At 41.1% G+C, this 20,126-nt stretch overlaps 1 protein-coding gene across 3 annotated transcripts in view; it reads left to right on the forward strand.

Moving 5' to 3' along the window:
- The window catches only part of NARS2 (asparaginyl-tRNA synthetase 2, mitochondrial), a 192,423-nt gene that overhangs the window by 94,763 nt on the left and 77,534 nt on the right, over positions 1-20,126 (forward strand). For all 3 annotated transcript variants that reach the window (XM_053708676.1, XM_053708675.1, XM_053708677.1), the window contains exon 10: positions 15,227-15,264. In XM_053708676.1, coding sequence (XP_053564651.1) covers positions 15,227-15,264 — 38 coding nt within the window. The remainder of the gene's footprint in view (positions 1-15,226; positions 15,265-20,126) is intronic.

The raw sequence follows: 20,126 nt of genomic DNA on the forward strand, positions 1-20,126 counted from the left end.
GTGTGTGTATATATATGTATGTGTGTGTATATGTATGTGTGTGTGTATATGTATGTGTGTGTATATATGTGTGTATGTGTGTGTGTATATGTATGTGTGTATATGTGTGTGTATATGTGTGTGTATATGTGTGTATATGTATGTGTGTATATGTATGTGTGTGTGTGTGTATATGTATGTGTGTGTATATATGTATGTGTGTGTATATATGCAAGTGTGCAGGGCCGCCATCAGGGGGTGACAGGGGTGACTCCTGTCAGGGGCCCAATGGGCTAGGGGGGGCCCATGAGGCAAGAAGTTAAAAACATTTTTTTAATTTTTTTTAATTTTGGCAGCCACCAGTGGGTATTACAGAAGAGTGCTAATTGAGCATGGGAAATGTTATTACAAGGAGTAAAGTATTAGCATTTGTGAGGATTCCTGAGTGTGCACTAAACCACTATGCACAGTGTGAGACAGACTTGGCACTTTGTTTGTAGAGTGTGTGCCTGAGTCAGACGGCTGATCACTTTCATTTGCAGAGGAGGTAGGAATTACTTAGCAAATGTTTTTTATTTCTTTGTGCAATTTAAAATTGTAACTTCAGTGTGGTAGTAGTTGTATGGTGGGGCCAGGGGTCTATAAAAACACATTTTTTTTTAGCAGCAGTGTATTTATGATTATTTGACAATGCTGTAGAAATTCTATATTTAAAGCCATGCAGAAATGTTTCCTCCTCAATACACAAATTATATATATTGCATTCCAGTTTACTGCCCCTTTATGCAAGGACTTTTCAGATACAAGGAGGCATTTTATCTAAGATTTTTACATCTGCATAACATGTTATACTCTCAGACTAAGATTGCTCAGTATTGGAAATGAGTCAGGTTAACTTAAAACTGTTCAATTTACTCTACAGCTGACTTAATTTTGAAATGCATACCAACAAGCTTAAATCCTGCATTTAACCAAATCTAATGGTATGAGTACCAGAGCTTATGGTTCCACCAAGACCATATAGAGTACAGCATTTTCAAAATCCACAAGTACAGCTGACAGATGGGAACATTTGAACACTATATTTGAAGTGGTGCTCTTGGTTGGGGAAAATGGGGAAAATATCAAACAAACATATGTCAACCTTTTAAAAGTACTTTTCTTCATCTAGCCATCTACCCAGATCATTAATGTACAATTTTGAAATCACAGAATTATTTTTGTTTGCACATTTACAAATATGATTCTTTAAAAAGTGATCTCTTAATTTCTGCATTTTTTTATCATGCATGTCACACACTGTTGATTTAGGGGATGCAAGGTGCATAAATGTTTTCTCCTGTGAGTGTTTCTGTGGGTGTATGTGTTTATGTCTTTGTGCTTTGGTTTGTGTCTCTATAAGTGTGTATGTATTTTTTTTTTCTGTTGGTATCTCTGTGAGGGTGGGTGTGTATGTATTTGTGCATTTTCTGTGGATGTCTGTGAGGGTGTGTGTATATGTCTTTGAGCTTTTTCTATGGGTGTCTCTGTGAGGGTGGGCGTGTGTTTGTCTTTGTGTATTTTCTCTGGATGCCTCTGTGAGGGTGTGTGTATGTATGCCTGTGTTTTCTGTGGATGTCTCTGTGAGGGTGTGTATTTTCTGTGGGTGTCTCTGTGAGGGTGTGTATGTCTTTGTGTGTTTTCTGTGGATGTCTCCGTGAGGGTGTGTATGTATGTCTTTATGTGTTTTCTGTGGGTGTCTCTGTGTGTGTGTGTATGTCTTTGTGTGTTTTCTGAGGCTGTCTCTGTTGGTGTTTCCTTGGGTGTATGTGCAAGTTTGAGTTTGTGTGTGGGTGTCCATTGTATGTTCCTTTTTAGGACATTTTGACTTTACTACTGATTATTCACATCTTTCTACAGACTTTGAGACTTATGAGACCTTTCCGGAAGTCACCAATCTACCATTTAACCTTTAAATTATTGTTTAGGCAGTTCAGGGCCCTTCCTTTCAGCCACTGTAAAGTTGTTGTCATCATTTAGTTGGCATCTTCCTTTACAAAAAGATAATCAGAACTCCATATGTTGTTTTCTAAATCTCCTTTTTTTACAAAACTGTAGTTTACCTCATTACTTGTCAGGTCAATATAAACAAGTGCTGAGTGTCTGTTTGGGTGTCTGTGTCTGAGTTTCTTTGCGTGTTTGCTAGAGTGTCTGTATGTGAATCCTTATGTGTGAGTGTGTGTGTGTGTTTCAGTGTATGTTTCTACCTTTAAAACATTTCCAAGTTTAAATAGACAATTAAGAATAAAGTGCATATACGTTTTAGTCACTTGGTCAAAAATTGCACATGTCAAAGGAGGGGGGGGGGCCTTATCAATGGTTAAGTCAGGGGCCCCAAAATTTCTATTGGCGGCCCTGCAAGTGTGTGTATATGTATGTGTGTGTATATGTATGTGTGTGTGTATATGTATGTGTATATATGTGTGTATATGTGTGTATGTGTATGTATATATGTGTGTATATGCAAGTGTGTGTGTATATGCAAGTGTGTGTGTGTATGCAAGTGTGTGTATATGTGTGTGTATGCAAGTGTGTGTATATGTATGTATGTGTGTGTATATATGTATGTGTGTGTATATGTGTGTGTGTGTGTGTGTGTGTGTATATGTATGTGTGTATATGTATGTGTGTGTATATGTGTGTATATATGTGTGTATATGTATGTGTATGTATATATGTGTGTATATGTATGTGTGTGTGTATATGCAAGTGTGTGTGTATATGTATGTGTGTGTATATATGTATGTGTGTGTATATATGTATGTGTGTGTATATATGTGTTTGTGTGTATATATGTATGTGTATATGTATGTATGTATATATATACAGTGTGTGTATATATATATATATATATATATATTTATATATATATATATTTATATATATATATAAAATAAAAAGAACATTTTCTTCTATGTGAAGAACATGCAAATGTAAAATATGCATAGCTACTTTCGAGTTAATGCAGTGTTTGATTAGTGTCTCAGATACAGCATTCGGTTTTAAGAGACTTTCCAATTTGCTTCCATTATGAAATTGCGCAGTCTTTTTATATGCACAATTTCTGATGCACCATCTCTTACTGAGCAAGAGTTCACAGTGTATACATATGCAAGTCTGTGATTGGTTGATGGCTGTCACATGATACAGGGGCTGGTAAATTGAAATAAAGTTTGAAATTTGTCGGGAAAAAACTACTGCTCATTTTAACATTTAGAGTAATGCTGTTGCATTGTCTTTTTATTACACACTTGTTGATTTTGCAATTCTACTGTATTTACCGGTCCTTTTAAAATCAGTCTTGCCTGCTTATGTGGTTCCTAAAAGTGGATTTATTTACACTAAAGACTAGAGTTTTTTTTCACTGTAATAAAAACCTCTTGTTAAAATAGGCTATGTAGAACTCTGAGAATTAAATAAGATAAATGGAAATACATTCTATGTTTGTGTGCTTGATTTAAATGGATATGAAACCCACACATTTTCTGTTGTGATTCAGACAGAGCTTCCAATTTTACTTCTTTTATCAAATTTGTTTCGTTCACATGATATTCTGGAGCACTACATGGCAGGAAGTAGTGCTGCCATTTAGTGGTCTTGCAAGTTGATAACACTCTTGCAAAACTGCTGCCATATAGTTCCTCAGAAATGGGCCAGCTCCTAAGCATATGTCCCTGCTTTTCAACAAAAGATACAAGAGAACGAAGAAAATGAGATAATAGAAGTAAATTAAAAAGTTGTTTAAAATAAAGTGCTCTATCTAAATCATGAAAAAAAAAATATAGGTGTCATATTGCTTTAAGCACACACAAATTTCTTTTGAAGATACTTTAAAGAGAAAGGTTCACCTGTTTTATGATGGATGAGTCTACTTCTGACTTCATTATAAAATGGAAAAATGCAGAATAGATCACCAAGTCTTCAGACCCTGCAGGAAATATGTCACCTAGCTGCTGTGTTGAACTTCACAGGTCCATTAAGTCAGATAGAATGTTTGTTTTCTTTCATACAGGTGTTGAGAGTCCACAATCCATTACTCCTCAGCATTACTCTTCTCTACCACTAGGAGGAGGCAAAAATTCCCAAACTCCAAAAGCCTTATAAAACCCCTCCTACGTCAAACATACCAGTTTTTACTTTGCCTGGTTGAAGAATGAAGATGTGCATTTGATTCTTCAGAGAGAGGGGGTTTCAGAGTACAGTGCTTGTCAGAGGATAGTATATGTGTATATATATATATATATATATATTATAATCCTTTACACTATTCCCTTGCTGTTTTGCGCGCTTCAGCTATTTTGGAGTGCTTAGTTTGATTCTCGCATGTCGGGCCTTTAAGTTTACGTGCATTGCAGTTGCGCACATCGGCTTAAAGCTTATCTGGTTAGCGCAAGTCCCTTTAGTCTTGTTCTTTCAGATGGCGGCTGGTTTATGCAAGTCGGGTTAGCGCACATTAGTACTCAGCTATGCGCACGTCGGGTTTTGATGCACTTGAATTCCTTTTAGCTTAGTTTTTTTGTGCATGTTATTTTTTTGTTTGTTCATTACAGGAGAATACTGACATAGTTCCACCTACTGTGAAAAATGTTATCAAGGCTGCAGTTTCTGAGGCGCTGGCTGCTCTCCCGCCTTTAAACAAGCATAAAAGGTCTGTTCAGATTTTACTTTCTACAAATTCTATGTGCCCCGAAACCAGGGATACTGTTATGTATTCAGATGGTGAAGTTTCCTCCTGTGATGAGGGATCTTCAACTGATGTTTAAACTGATATTTCCTCTTTTTTTTTTTTTTTGTTTAAAGTTGAATAGATGCGTTCTTATTTAAAGGAGGTCTTAATTATTTTAGGGGTTAAAGATCCTAAAGTTTCTGATGATAAGCCTTGTAATCATTTAAATTAATTTTTAAGACTGTTGTTAATCTCCCTGAGGTTTTCCCTATTGCTAATGCTGTCTCTGACATGATTTCTAGAGAATGGTCTAAGCCAGGCAATTAATTTAATTTTTCTGCAATGTTTAAAAAGTTATATCCTTTACCTGCTGTGAATATTGATTTGTGGGAAACAGTTCCCAAGGTTAATGGGGCCGTTTCCACTCTGGCTAAATGCACTACTATTCCCTTGAAAGACGGTACTTATTTTAAAGACCTTTTAGATAGAGTATTTTCATAGAAGGGGCTTTATACATGCAGGCTATATTCTCAGGCCAGCTATTTCTATTGCTGATGTAGCTGCTGCTTCTACTTACTGGTTGTCTATTCTTTCAGAGCAGTATTCTGATGATTCTTTTGGGTTTACTCAAGAGTGACAATTCCTACAATAATTTGTGATACTGTATTTAATATTATGAAAATAAATGTCAAAAGAATGTCTTTGGCAGACCTTGCCAGAAGAGCTTTATGGCTTAAATCCTGGTCTGCCGATATAGTGTCAAAATCAAGGTTATTATCGCTTTCCTTTAAGGGAAATACATTATTTGGTTCTGATTTAGATTCTATAATATCTTCTGTTACTGGAGGTAAAGGGGCTTTTCTTCCTCAGGACAAAGTCTAGAGCTTCTAATCATTTTCGTTCCTTTCGTCAGAATAAGGAACAAAAAGTTGACTCCTCTGCTAAAAAGCAAGGCACCTCTGGTTCAATCTGGAGAGCTAGTGCTAACTGGAACAAGTCAAAGCAGGGTAAGAAATCTATTCCTACTACCAAAACTGCATGAAGGTGCACCCCCAATCCAGAGCTTCTGGTAGGGAGCAGATTAAACCTCTTTCAAGGGGCTTGGTTTCAGTCTGTTCCAGACCCCTGGGTTCTGAGTATAGTTTCATAGGAATATCAAATAGGATTCAGAACAAGGCCTCCAAGAGGAAGGTTTTTTTCTGTCCAATCTTCCAAGGAATCCTGTAAAAGCTCAAGCTTTTTTCAAGTCTGTCTCAGAACTGGAAGCTTTGGGAGTGATTGTTCAAGTTTCTTTGCAAGAATAGGGGATGGGATTTTATTCAAATCTCTTCATTGTTTTAAAGAAGGAAGGCACTTTCAGACCAGTTCTAGATCTGAAGGCTTGTAAGGGTTCCATTTTTCTTGGTGTTAAGGGTTCTGCAGGCTCCTCCTTTTAAGCCTATGCATAAGATGGATATTAAACTACTTTCTTGAAAAGTGTTATTCCTTTTGCCTATCTCTTCTGCTAAAAGAGTTTCTGAGTGATCTGCTCTTTCTTTATCATTACAAAAATCATTTGATTTTTTCCCTAAGATTGTTTCTTCAGACATTAGCAGAGACATTGCTGTTCTTTCTTTGTGTCTTAATCTTAAGAATGCTTCAGAGAAATCTTTGCATTCTTTGGACGTTGTTAGGACATTGACATATTACATTGATGCTACTAAGGACTTTAGACAAACTTCTAGTTTGTTCAATCATATCGCTGGTCCTAGGAAGGGTCAGAAAGTTTCTGCTGTTTCTTTGGCCTCTTGGTTTAAACTTTTGATTCACAAAGAGCTGCGGAATCTCTTGGCGCTCTACAAATACATGATGATGATGATGATGATAACAAAGATTATTTGGAGGCAGGTCAACGTCTACCACAGCAGATTACAGCTCATTCTAGTAGGTCAGTTGCCACTTCTTGGGCCTTCAAGGATGAGCCTTCACTTTACCAGATTTGCACGGCTGCTACTTGGTCTTCTTTGCATACTTTTACAAAATTCTACCATTTTGATGTTTTTGCTTCTTCTGAAGCAGCTTTTGTTAGGCAACTGTCTGTTTTTAATTTTTTGTTTTTTTTGCCTGTTTGATTTATTTTAAGTGCATTAAAAAAAAATTGGGCTTGTGAATTTAATTTCTTTGTGAAAAAATATGTTTTTTAAAACCCTCCTTTTTATGTTATTACTTGTGGACTCCTTAGCTTGGGTATTAGTTCCCAGGAGTAATGGATCGAGGACTCACACCACCTGTATGAAAGAAAACATAATTTATGCTTATCTGATAAATTAATTTCTCCAACATAGGTGTGTCCGGTCCACGGCGTCATCCTTACTTGTGGGATATTCTCCTCCCCAACAGGAAATGGCAAAGAGCCCAGCAAAGCTGGTCACATGATCCCTCCTAGGCTCCGCCTACCCCAGTCATTCTCTTTGCCGTTGTACAGGCAACATCTCCACGGAGATGGCTTAGAGTTTTTTAGTGTTTAACTGTAGTTTTTATTATTCAATCAAGAGTTTGTTATTTTAAAATAGTGCTGGTATGTACTATTTACTCAGAAACAGAAAAGAGATGAAGATTTCTGTTTGTATGAGGAAAATGATTTTAGCACCGTAACTAAAATCCATGGCTGTTCCACACAGGACTGTTGAGAGCAATTAACTTCAGTTGGGGGAACAGTGTGCAGTCTCTTACTGCTTGAGGTATGACACATTCTAACAAGACGATGTAATGCTGGAAGCTGTCATTTTCCCTATGGGATCCGGTAAGCCATGTTTATTAAGATAGTAAATAAGGGCTTCACAAGGGCTTATTAAGACTGTAGACTTTTTCTGGGCTAAATCGATTCATTATTAACACTTATTTAGCCTTGAGGAATCATTTATTCTGGGTATTTTGATATGATTATATCGGCAGGCACTGTTTTAGACACCTTATTCTTTAGGGACTTTCCCTAATCATAGTCAGAGCCTCATTTTCGCGCCGGTATGGCGCACTTGTTTTTGAGGACAGCATGGCATGCAGCTGCATGTGTGTGGAGCTCTGATACATAGAAAAGTCTTTCTGAAGGCATCATTTGGTATCGTATTCCCCTTTGGGCTTGGTTGGGTCTCAGCAAAGCAGATTCCAGGGACTGTAAAGGGGTTAAATATAAAAACGGCTCCGGTTCCGTTATTTTAAGGGTTAAAGCTTCCAAATTTGGTGTGCAATACTTTTAAGGCTTTAAGACAATGTGGTGAAATTTTGGTGAATTTTGAACAATTCCTTCATACTTTTTCGCAATTGCAATAATAAAGTGTGTTTAGTTTAAAATTTAAAGTGACAGTAACGGTTTTATTTTAAAACGTTTTTTGTGCTTTGTTATCAAGTTTATGCCTGTTTAACATGTCTGAACTACCAGATAGATTGTGTTCTGACTGTGGGGAAACCAAGGTTCCTTCTCATTTAACTATATGTTTTTTCAGGATAGGTCTTTTCAAGACCAAAAATAAACCTAAGTTTCGTCCCTTTCGCAGAAACGGATCAGCCCCAAGGGCTACGTCCTCTAAGCAGGAAGGTAATACTTCTCAAGCCAATCCAGCCTGGAGACCTATGCAAGGCTGGAGCAAAGGAAAGCAGGCCAGGAAACCTGCCACTGCTACCAAGACAGCATGAAATGCGGGCCCCCGATCCGGGACCGGATCTGGTGGGGGGCAGACTCTCTCTCTTCGCTCAGGCTTGGGAAAGAGATGTTCTGGATCCTTGGGCGCTAGAAATAGTCTCCCAAGGTTATTCTCTGGAGTTCAAGGGGCTTCCTCCAAGGGGGAGGTTCCACAGGTCTCAGTTGTCTTCAGACCACATAAGAAGACAGGCATTCTTACATTGGGTAGAAGACCTGCTAAAAATGGGAGTGATTCATCCTGTTCCATTAGGAGAACAAGGGATGGGGTTCTACTCCAATCTGTTCATAGTTCCCAAAAAAGAGGGAACGTTCAGACCAATCTTAGATCTCAAGATCTTGAACAAGTTTCTCAAGGTTCCATCGTTCAAGATGGAAACCATTCGAAAACTTCTTCCTTCCATCCAGGAAGGTCAATTCATGACCAAGGTGGATTTCTAGGATGCGTATCTACATATTCCTATCCACAAGGAACATCATCGGTTCCTAAGGTTTGCATTCCTGGACAAGCATTTCCAGTTCGTGGCATTTTCTTTCGGATTAGCCACTGCTCCTAGGATTTTCTCATAGGTACTAGGGTCCCTTCTGGCGGTGCTAAGACCAAGGGGCATTGCTGTAGTACCTTACTTGGACGACATTCTGATTCGAGCGTCGTCCCTTCCTCAAGTAAAGGCTCACACGGACATTGTCCTGGCCTTTCTCAGATCTCACGGATGGAAAGTGAACGTGGAAAAGAGTTCTCTATCTCCGTCAACGAGGGTTCCCTTCTTGGGAACTATAATAGACTCCTTAGAAATGAGGATTTTTCTGACAGAAGCCAGTAAAACAAAACTTCTAGACTCTTGTCGGATACTTCATTCCGTTCCTCTTCCTTCCATAGCGCAGTGCATGGAAGTGATAGGTTTGATGGTAGCGGCAATGGACATAGTTCCTTTTGTGCGCATTCATCTAAGACCATTACAACTGTTCATGCTCAGTCAGTGGAATGGGGACTATTCAGACTTGTCTCCGAAGATACAAGTAAATCAGAGGACCAGAGACTCATTCCGTTGGTGGCTGTCCCTGGACAACCTGTCACTAGGGATGACCTTCCGCAGACCAGAGTGGGTCATTGTCACGACCGACGCCAGTCTGATGGGCTGGGGCGCGGTCTGGGGATCCCTGAAAGCTCAGGGTCTTTGGTCTCGGGTAGAATCTCTTCTACCGATAAATATTCTGGAACTGAGAGCGATATTCAATGCTCTCAAAGCTTGGCCTCAGCTAGCGAGGGCCAAGTTCATACATCAACCATCAGGGGGGAACAAGGAGTTCCCTAGCGATGGAAGAAGTGACCAAAATCATTCTATGGGCGGAGTCTCACTCCTGCCACCTGTCTGCTATCCACATCCCAGGAGTGGAAAATTGGGAAGCGGATTTTCTGAGTCGTCAGACATTGCATCCGGGGGAGTGGGAACTCCATCCGGAAATCTTTGCCCAAGTCACTCAACCGTGGGGCATTCCAGACATGGATCTGATGGCCTCTCGTCAGAACTTCAGAGTTCCTTACTACGGGTACAGATCCAGGGATCCCAAGGCGGCTCTAGTGGATGCACTAGTAGCACCTTGGACCTTCAAACTAGCTTATGTGTTCCCGCCGTTTCCTCTCATCCCCAGGCTGGTAGCCAGGATCAATCAGGAGAGGGCGTCGGTGATTTTGATAGCTCCTGCGTGGCCACGCAGGACTTGGTATGCAGATCTGGTGAATATGTCATCGGCTCCACCATGGAAGCTACCTTTGACAGACCTTCTTGTTCTAGGTCCGTTCGACCCACTCCAGCTGACTGCTTGGAGATTGAACGCTTGATCTTATCAAAGCGAGGGTTCTCAGATTCTGTTATTAATACTCTTGTTCAGGCCTGAAAGCCTGTAACCAGAAAAATTACCACATAATTTGGTATATCTGTTGGTGTGAATCTGCAGGATTCCCTTGGGACAAGGTTAAGATTCCTAAGAGTCTATCCTTCCTTCGAGAAGGATTGAAAAAAGGATTATCTGCAAGTTCCTTGATGGGACAGATTTCTGCCTTGTCTGTGTTACTTCACAAAAAAGCTGGCAGCTGTGCCGGATGTTCTAGCCTTTGTTCAGGCTCTGGTTAGAATCAAGCCTGTTTACAAAATTTTGACTCCTCCTGGGAGTCTCAACCTAGTTCTTTCAGTTCTTCAGGGGGTTCCGTTTGAACCCTTACATTCCGTTGATATTAAGTTATTATCTTGGAAAGTTTTGTTTTTGGTTGCAATTTCTTCTGCTAGAAGAGTTTCAGAATTATCTGCTCTGCAGTGTTCTTCTCCTTATCTGGTGTTCCATGCAGATAAGGTGGTTTTGCGTACTAAACCTGGTTTTCTTCCAAAAGTTGTTTCTAACAAAAACATTAACCAGGAGATAGTTGTGCCTTCTTTGTGTCCTAATCCAGTTTCAAAGAAGGAACGTTTGTTGCACAACTTGGATGTAGTTCGTGCTCTCAAAGTTTACTTAGCAGCTACTAAGGATTTCAGACAAACTTTGTCTTTGTTTGTTGTTTATTCTGGTAAACGGAGAGGTCAAAAAGCAACTTCTACCTCTCTCTCCTTCTGGATTAAAAGCATTATCCGATTGGCTTATGAGACTGCCGGACGGCAGCCTCCTGAAAGAATCACAGCTCACTCCACTAGGGCTGTGGCTTCCACATGGGCCTTCAAGAACGAGGCTTCTGTTGATCAGATATGTAAGGCAGCGACTTGGTCTTCACTGCACACTTTTTCTAAATTTTACAAATTTGATACTTTTGCTTCTTCTGAGGCTATTTTTGGGAGAAAGGTTTTGCAAGCCGTGGTGCCTTCCATTTAGGTGACCTGATTTGCTCCCTCCCTTCATCCGTGTCCTAAAGCTTTGGTATTGGTTCCCACAAGTAAGGATGACGCCGTGGACCGGACACACCTATGTTGGAGAAAACAGAATTTATGTTTACCTGATAAATTACTTTCTCCAACGGTGTGTCCGGTCCACGGCCCGCCCTGGTTTTTTTAATCAGGTCTGATAATTTATTTTCTTTAACTACAGTCACCACGGTACCATATGGTTTCTCCTATGCAAATATTCCTCCTTAACGTCGGTCGAATGACTGGGGTAGGCGGAGCCTAGGAGGGATCATGTGACCAGCTTTGCTGGGCTCTTTGCCATTTCCTGTTGGGGAGGAGAATATCCCACAAGTAAGGATGACGCCGTGGACCGGACACACCGTTGGAGAAAGTAATTTATCAGGTAAACATAAATTCTGTTTTCTTTCATGGTGGTAAGAGTCCACAAGACCCCCACCATTATGTTTTTTATGGTTCATTTTTACTCTAGCACATCTTTTTTCCCTGCTCCTTTTATGGCTCTTATTCCTTATTCTTACCTCTCTTTGCTTGGCTATTAGTTACTCTGGGTTATGTGTGAGGTGGGAGGGGTTTTATAGGGCTCTTAGGGTTTGGGAATCTTTGCTTCCTCCTAGTGGTAGAGAAGAGTAATTTCCAGGAGTAATAGATTGTGGACTCTCACCACCAAGAAAAAAAATAATTTATCAGGTAAGCATAAATTATGTTTTCTAATTGTAACAGTCATATATCAGAGCTCACAATGAAATTCCCTAAATTATAAAAAATATTTTTAGCTTGTTTTTATGTATAGTTTATTGACAAAAATGTGTAGTGAAGATCATTTACATAGAGTGTTTGCCTGTGAACACATTTGTCTGTGATTGTTTGCTTTGTGATGCCATTTTGAAATGTAAAACTGCAAAATAAATTGCAAGGAGCCTATTTAAACACAAAGGGGTAGATTACAAGTGGTGCCTGTTTAGTGCTCCCACGCGAACGTTAAATTCGCTAGAAGTAAGCTTTTTGAGTGCGTCAGGTAGAGCGCATATTACAAGTTAAAAGTATCCCAACACGCTCAAAATGCCGAACTTCGAATATCGCAACCACTTTAACATTTCCCCAATAGACTTCACTGGAGTGTGAACACAATCGCATTTTATCAATTGTGCTAACCTGACATGAAATATCAATATTTCACATTCCAATGTTCTTCACATAGAAGACTATGTTCTATTTGTTCTTAAATACATGTATATAACCACTGTTTTCGGGGGATCAGGGAGGGTGAGAAGGGATCCCTACACTACATAAAATAAAGAAATAATTTTCAAAAAACTTAAAGGGACACTAAACCCAATTTTTTATTTTTCATGATTCAGATAGAGCATGCATTTTTAAGCAACTTTCTAATTTACTTCTAATATAATTTTTTCTTCATTCTCTTGCTAGCTTTATTTAAAAAGTAGGAATGTGATGCATAGGAGCTGGCCCATTTTTGCATTCTGGCAGACTGGCTGTTAGTACCTAAGATGGTGGGAGATGATGGTGACCAGTGGGAGGGTGGAGAGAAGATAGTCGTTTGGGAGGTATCAGGGAGGTGATAGGTTTCAGGTGGGAGTGTAATCCCTTCACTACAATACATTTTACCATTAACAGCTAACTGCCCAAATTTTCACAAGTGTGGTTAGCAGCTGCAATTAGCAGCCTTCTAATTACCAAAAATTATTGGCAAAGCATGTCTGCTATTTCTGAGCAAAGGGGATCCTAGAGAAGGTTTTACAACCATTTGTCTTATGGCTGCAGTAATTGTGTGTAAATCATTTTAGTTTGAAACCCAAAGCTTGTGATAAAGTTAGTTGTTTTTTTTTATATGGTGCCATTTAGTGGTAAAATGGAGGCTTGAAATATAGCAAAATGGACTTAGATCAATAGCTTGGATTGTCTATTTTGAGAATCTGGGCAGTTCTGCTATACCAAATGAGTTACCTCATTGCATAATTTTAGACATAGTTGTAGATAAAGACCTTAAAGGGACATTGTACACTAGGTTTTTCTTTGCATACATGTTTTGTAGATGATCCATTTATATAGCCCATCTGGGGGTGGTTTTGTAAAAATGTATAGTTTTGCTTATTTTTAATAACATTGTGCTGATTTTCAGACTTCTAACCAAGCCCCAAAGTTTTAGACGTATACTAATGTATACAGACTTCAGCTTGCTACTGTTTGTATAAGGGTCTTTTCATATGCAGGGGAAGGGGGGGGGTCTTCTCTCAGTCCCTTTCACTGGGTGTCCCAGCCTAACCTCATCAACAGGTCTAAATTGGGGACTTCTAAGTATGGTTTTAAAAGGTTTTATACTGGATTTTTAGATCAGTATCTGTGCATATTCTTCTTTATAGTAGTGTCTATTACATGCAGTTAAATGAAAATTGTTGTATACTGGCCCTTTTCAATATGATCACAAATAATACATCTAAATGATCTTAGCTAAATCAGAGAATGCCAATGAATACATTTTGAGATTTTATTTACAGTTAGAAAACGACAGGTTTTTGTGGAATGTTAGCCATAACAACTCCCTTGATTGCTAGAACTACACACCGGTGTAATTATTACGTGTTCAGCGCCTGGTCTTTTTACTTGAACACTAGATATGTGCAATCATCTGTTTTGTTCACAGCTGGATACAGAAGAAGGCGACCCCTTGTGGCTTTCAGTTCATTTCGGAGCCGAAAATATTCTTGTGAAAAGTGAACCACACTAAGATCTGGATTTTGTGTGTTGCACTTTCACAAGAATAATTTTGGATCCGAAATTAGCTGAAAGCCGCAAGGGGCCTGCTTCTTCCGCATTCTGCAGTGAACAAAACAAATGCACATATCTATTGAGCACATACACTCTGTCTCTGAGAGCACACAGAAAGCTGAAAGTGCTGAAACAAAGGAGGAGAGTGGCTCTGTTGGAGTTTGTCACTTTGGTGAAGGAAGAATTTTCTGGGTCCCAGGACGAATCTTTTAGACCTCGCATTAAGAAGCAGAGAAAAACAAGTTGACAACCCAAGGTATTGATCTAAGCCCATATTGGTATATTTGATGCTACTATTTATCCGCCAAATACAATCAAATAAAAAAGATCAAGCTTTAAGTTTCTCACTGAAATTATTTACAAACAACTACTGCAGTCATAAGACAAATGGTTGCAAAAGCTTCTCTTGGTTCCGCTTTGTTCAGAAAGAGTAGACATGCATGGCTTTGCGAATAGTTTTTGGAAATTAGACGGCCGCTAATTGCAGCTGTGCACCACACTTCTGAAATTGCCAGCAGTGAAGGGGAAAATCAGGTAGCTTATAAGGTTAAGTTTTGCTGTGGTGTAGAGATTGCCCTCCCACATGACATATCCCACCCCCTGATCCCTACCCGATCACTCCCAAACACCTCTTCCCCCCCCCCCCCCGACACTGGTCACCACCATCTTAGGTACTGGCAGATACTCTGCCAGTATGCAGTTAGGGCTTTTTTAAAATATGTCTTTATTTCTGTAGTTTAGGTGTCCCTCCTCATCCTTCCACCTCCATGATCCCCCCCTAACAGCTCACTATTATACTCCCCCTCTCACCGCCCACCGATATATTTGTTACGTATAGGGAACTCCGCTCCTCCCTCCTCACAAGGCTGCCCACCTCCCTCCTTCCCACCCACTGCTACCACTCTGCACCAACGAGTAATGATTATTACAGAGAGTGAAACAGATAGTGTCAATCTCTGTAGCAATCCAGGGATCTGGCTTCATATGGTAGGGGAGTGTGATCAGTGCCTTCTGCCCCCAGCTACAGTCTGCGCTGTAGTGTTAGACGTAGGTTGGTGTTAGACATAATATAGAAGTAAAATGTGTTGGATGCAATATGTAATTTGTTAGTGTTACTCATAAAGTGTCATTTGTTTACAATTTCAGTAGACATGCTTTTAATTGTTATGTCTTTATCTTTCCAAGGATAGGTTGGAGCAGTTTCTAAAGAAAACATTTATCATGTAAGTTAAGATCTTATCATAACAACAATTGTGGTATATCTGATCTTTCTTATGACTCTAGTGGTACATGAATTCTACTGCATTAATCTGGTTTACTTTTTTTTTTAACTGCTATTACGTAATCAAAATAGTTTTATATATATATTATGTATACAGACACACACTCACGTAGCGAATGTGACAAAAAATAATGGCGACTAATCCTTTAAATATTGATAATAGATGCCTAATATGTTTGAATACTTATATCAATTCATGATCATTCCAATTAGCAATTTCATATTATTTTCTTCCTTTTATAATTAACATTTTATCTGAACATTTCATTGCAATCATTAAAAAACATTGTGAGTTTTATATGACAAAATTACATTCAGCAATCTGTATATTGGAGTCTTAATTTTCTTGGAATATTCAGAATGGCCGTCTGCATTTCAAAACTGTAACCATTCTTCTTTCTCATATTGTTGACGTGATGTTTTCTTAAATGGAAAGAGTCCACGGCTGCATTCATTACTTTTGGGAAATAAGAACCAGGCCACCAGGAGGAGGCAAAGACAACCCAGCCAAGGCTTAAATACTCCTCCCACTCCCCTCATCCCCCAGTCATTCTTTGCCTTTCGTCCCAGGAGGTTGGCAGAGAAGTGTCAGAATTTTTAATTTTTGTTTTTGTCTCTTATGGAGGGTAGTACTCTTCAGCATGGGACAGGAGTTTTAAGTAGTCCTGTCAGTCTCTCAGTGAGGGCTTGGATGAAAGTTAGAGTCCGGAGATGCAGGGAGAGTCTTTCTGCGAAACCATCCCGACTCAGATTAACAGCTCCTCAAGCAATCAGCGTTGTTGAACTTCACTCCGCTGCCTGTTTTCTTCTCTCAAGTCCATGGCTGAAGCGATGCTGCTATCCGTCACACTTGAAAGGCCGTGTTCCTGTTCCACGGCATAGATTCCGGTAAGATCGTTTCATTTTACTTTATTCATCAATATAATGTGATGTTAATGTTTTCCCGAGAGGCTACCACCTTGTGGGTCTAACTTATCTTAAGGGTCTAAGTGAGTCTCTTGTAGTATCTTGGAATCGAGGGTTAATATCTCCTGAGGGGGGTTATTGAACAGGGGGGTTTATAATCATGTTTGTTATGTGATTCAACCTGCTTATGTGTGATGTTTTATGGGCTCGTGGTTTGGAACATTGAGGTCTTTGGAAGTGACGCAGCCTTTTGGTTGGGCACGCTTTTTTGGACTGTACGGTTCACCTTGTGTTCGGGCATGGTTCCGTTCCGTTTTTCATTTCCGCATTCCCGACTTTGTGGCGAAGGAAATTTTCTAGTCCGCAGGAGTCTGGTAATAGGAGGTGGTAAGTGCCCCAGCCATTGGGGGTGTCATGTGCCATTTTTGTTTTTACTACTTTAGTCCATATTTATATATCCTCTATCCAGTTATGGAGGATTCTGATGCTGGGACTGCACTAATTTCAGATTCAGTTACGGAGGATTCTGATACTGAGACTATTTTGATTTCAGATTCTGTGTCCGGTGACGAATCCGGATTGGCCTCGTTGACACATGTAAACCAGTTTTGTTCCATATGCCATTTCAGTGCGCCTGGTTCCTCGGACTCGGGGAATCAAGGTTCTGCTAAACCATTAACCTCTGGGGGTCTTGTCCTCTGAGAGGCGAGTTCCCTACCAATTCATACTTCTACACATGCGAGTGACCCAGTTTCTGATTCCGCCATGCAGGGTGGCGTGTTCCCCCCCGGAGGTTACAGCACGTTTTCGCTTCCACATAATGTTGGCGATTGTTCGTCTGCAGAGTCCAGACGTTTATTTGAGAATCTGCTCGTGCCCTATTGTCCAGGGCCTTTCGACTTGGGGAGGGCCTCTGCATTTCCCCACGGGTATAACTGTCCCTGAGTGTTGTGCCTTTCGTTACAGGATTGCGCGCCTTCGCGTATTGCTCAGGCATGTTTTTTAGTTATTGAATGACCCTATCGTTACCAGATACGGGGATTTTCAGCCTGCTAATTTGAATGGTGCACCTCATTAGACATGTGGGGATGAAGTAATCTGATTGTCATTTGTTTGAGATCTTTCCCAGTTTTGAAAGATAGGGCTCCGTTTGACTGGTCCTGCGGGTAGGCCTGTGTCTTTTTGGGCGTTAACCTCCGGGTTTCCTTATATTTTATTTATATCCGATGTCTTTTATTTGTTTGTTTTTTCTTTCGGCAACCCTCTGGGATTGATACTCTATTACTTCTTCGGAAGTTGTTTTGGACATGTTAGTCCTATGTTTAAATTGTCTGTTTTCTGTTTTTTTCCCCTTTGAGGAAGAATTTATGCAGCTTGCCGGTTAGGACCCTAGGTGCAGGATGGTCCTGTTAGGTTCGTTCGGTCTTGCGGCTGTTCAGGCACGTGTCGCTGTTCTGCTCGGCTGGTTTGGTAGAAGCGCTGAGTGCTCGGGTTATCATTGTTTTTCATGTTCAACTAAGCATTCGAGAGGACCTGTGGGTCCGTGAGGTGGGAAGTATTGTTTCAGTCCTTATAGCCTTCAGTCATAGATGGCCGGGCAGGTGAGTTTTCTGCTGCGTCACTCTATCTGACATCTGATTTCATCAGATCTTAGAGTTTCCTCCCCCATGTGGTGGAGGGTTGGAGGGCTTAATGCCCCTTACCGCAGTTGCGCGGTTTGGCCTTCGGTTTTAGGCCTCTGGATTTGTCCTTTTGGGCTTGATCCAACAGCTTGTACAGGATAGCTGTCTAGCATGTGGAAGGTTTACAATTTGAAACCAGTTGCAGCTCTTGACACCTTGCAGTAAGCTGTTTGTAGGTTTCTAGCTGCAGCTCTTCTCTGAGTTATAAGAGACCTTTGGGTCTTTTTCCATTATCTCCGGGTGAGTTGGATCTCCTTTTAGGGACCTGTGTTTCCGGGTGATGGTTGTTCCCTGCGGGGACTTTGTTTAGCTCGGGGTTTTCCGGAGCTGGGTAGTCTTAGTGCCTTTCTCTTCCTTGTGTCCTCTGCTTTGCGGAGGTGATAGGGAGACTAGTCCTACTAGTAGGATTTTTTTTTTTTTTACCTCGAGGTATCCCTTGGTTGTACTGAGGCTCTGAGAAGTATCTTCATATGACTTCTAGCCTTGCTCCTTGGAGCATTGGAATTTAGCTAGGGGTGGTTCTTTCCTTTGGTCAGGGCTTTTCAGTTCTTCTCGCTATCCGGATTCTCTGGATATGCATTCATACCCTTGTATCTGGCTTTTTGGCCAGTTGGGGTGTTTAGTTCTAGGGTAAAGTTTGCCTGAACTATTAGGTGCCCAGACCTGTTTTTCTCCCTGAGACTTACATTTTTTTCCTGACCCATGTCTTGGGTGGTTTTGGAATCTTGGATCTCAGGGCTGGTCGGGGTGTTCCATGGTAGTGGGAACTTTGGCTATGCCCTTGCTCCATCTACCTAACCTGGTCATGGTTGGCCAGGTTTTCTGAGTATTTTTTACTCTTTGACACAGAATAGCCCATGTCATCTGGTGGTTAGCCGTGTGGCTTGAGCCTCAAGGGTGGTTGGTTCATACCCTGCTGCTGGTGTTGAATGTACAATTTCTGGTGTGCCTTAGGGTTGCATTCCCGTGGTCAGCTTGCTAGTGTTCCCGTGGATTCCATGCTCTGCAGGCGAATGGGTTGGCTGTGCCTCTGCTTGGCAAGCTACTTGTAGGGGGGTCCTTTTCTAGGACATCTGTGTTGGGAATTTCTCTTTACATTAGCCGGTGACTTTGGGCCTTGAGGACAGTTGTTGCCCTTCCGGCATCATCCCTTTTTCCTTAGGGGATATTCTCCTCCCTATGGAGATGGAGTCCTTGCTTGGGGCTTCTCCTAGATGGGAGGCTTAAAGTTGGGATTGATTCCCCCTGGTGTCTTTCTGGCTCCAAGCAGACTTGTTGTGCCTTTTTTTTATAGATCCTTAGGTCTATGGCCTTGTTGTCTGTTTTCAGAGTCGGGTTGTACTTGTACTCTGTGGGGATGGCTGTGCTATCCTTACACTCGTTCCTGTACCTGTTTCGGGATTTTTTTGTTCCCCTATTTTGGATCCCTGAGGCTGGGTTGGTCCAGCTGGCTGTGGGTCTGCAGGTCAGGATGGCAGAGCGGTCTATGGAGCTGCGTTCAGGTTGCAGTCTCCTCTGGATGTGAGCTTTGTTGAGTCTATCCTGTTAGCATAGTCTGCTGGGGTATAGATTTTCCTTTCAACTTGCTCCATTGATTTCAGAAGAGGGTTTACTCTTCCTTCGGGTTCTGAGGGTATACTCTCCTTCTCGGGGGGCCTCGATTGAGGTTCTGTGTTCCCCTTTTTAGGGACCTGTGTGTAGGTCTGGCGACTTAGGTTGACTGGAGCATGCCCTCTGTCTGGTGGTTGCTTTTGCGGTCTGTTTCTTGCTTGACTGCTTCTTCTTCCTCGCAAGTACCCTCTGTGTCGTCCTGTTATGGACTCTGTGTTCTCAACCTTGGGGTTTTTCACCTGGGTGTATTTCACACTTTTTCATGGTAGAATGCTTTGGTATTCTATGGTCAGACACTGGGAGGACTTTGCCTCTTCAGTTGCATTCCGTGCTTGCAGGATGTTGGAGAGACGTCTGTCTCTGTGCGGTTTTATCCCGGGTTTCGCTTGGTATAGGCGTGGCCTCCTTTCCCTGTTTGGGCCCCTTTTGGGTCTCTGTGAGCTGGGCTCACTCGTTGAGGTGTTCTTTTTTGTATTAGGGGACCTTTCGGTTTTTTGGTTTTCCTTTGCCTTGTTCCCTTGGGGGTTTCGGCTGGTGTCTCCTTCATTTGTGGAGATGAGCGGTGGGGGACCGTTTGTTGGGCGACTGTGTCTCCTGGAGGACT

The sequence above is a fragment of the Bombina bombina genome, chromosome 3, assembly GCF_027579735.1.
Source record: "Bombina bombina isolate aBomBom1 chromosome 3, aBomBom1.pri, whole genome shotgun sequence".
Lineage (NCBI taxonomy): Eukaryota > Metazoa > Chordata > Amphibia > Anura > Bombinatoridae > Bombina > Bombina bombina.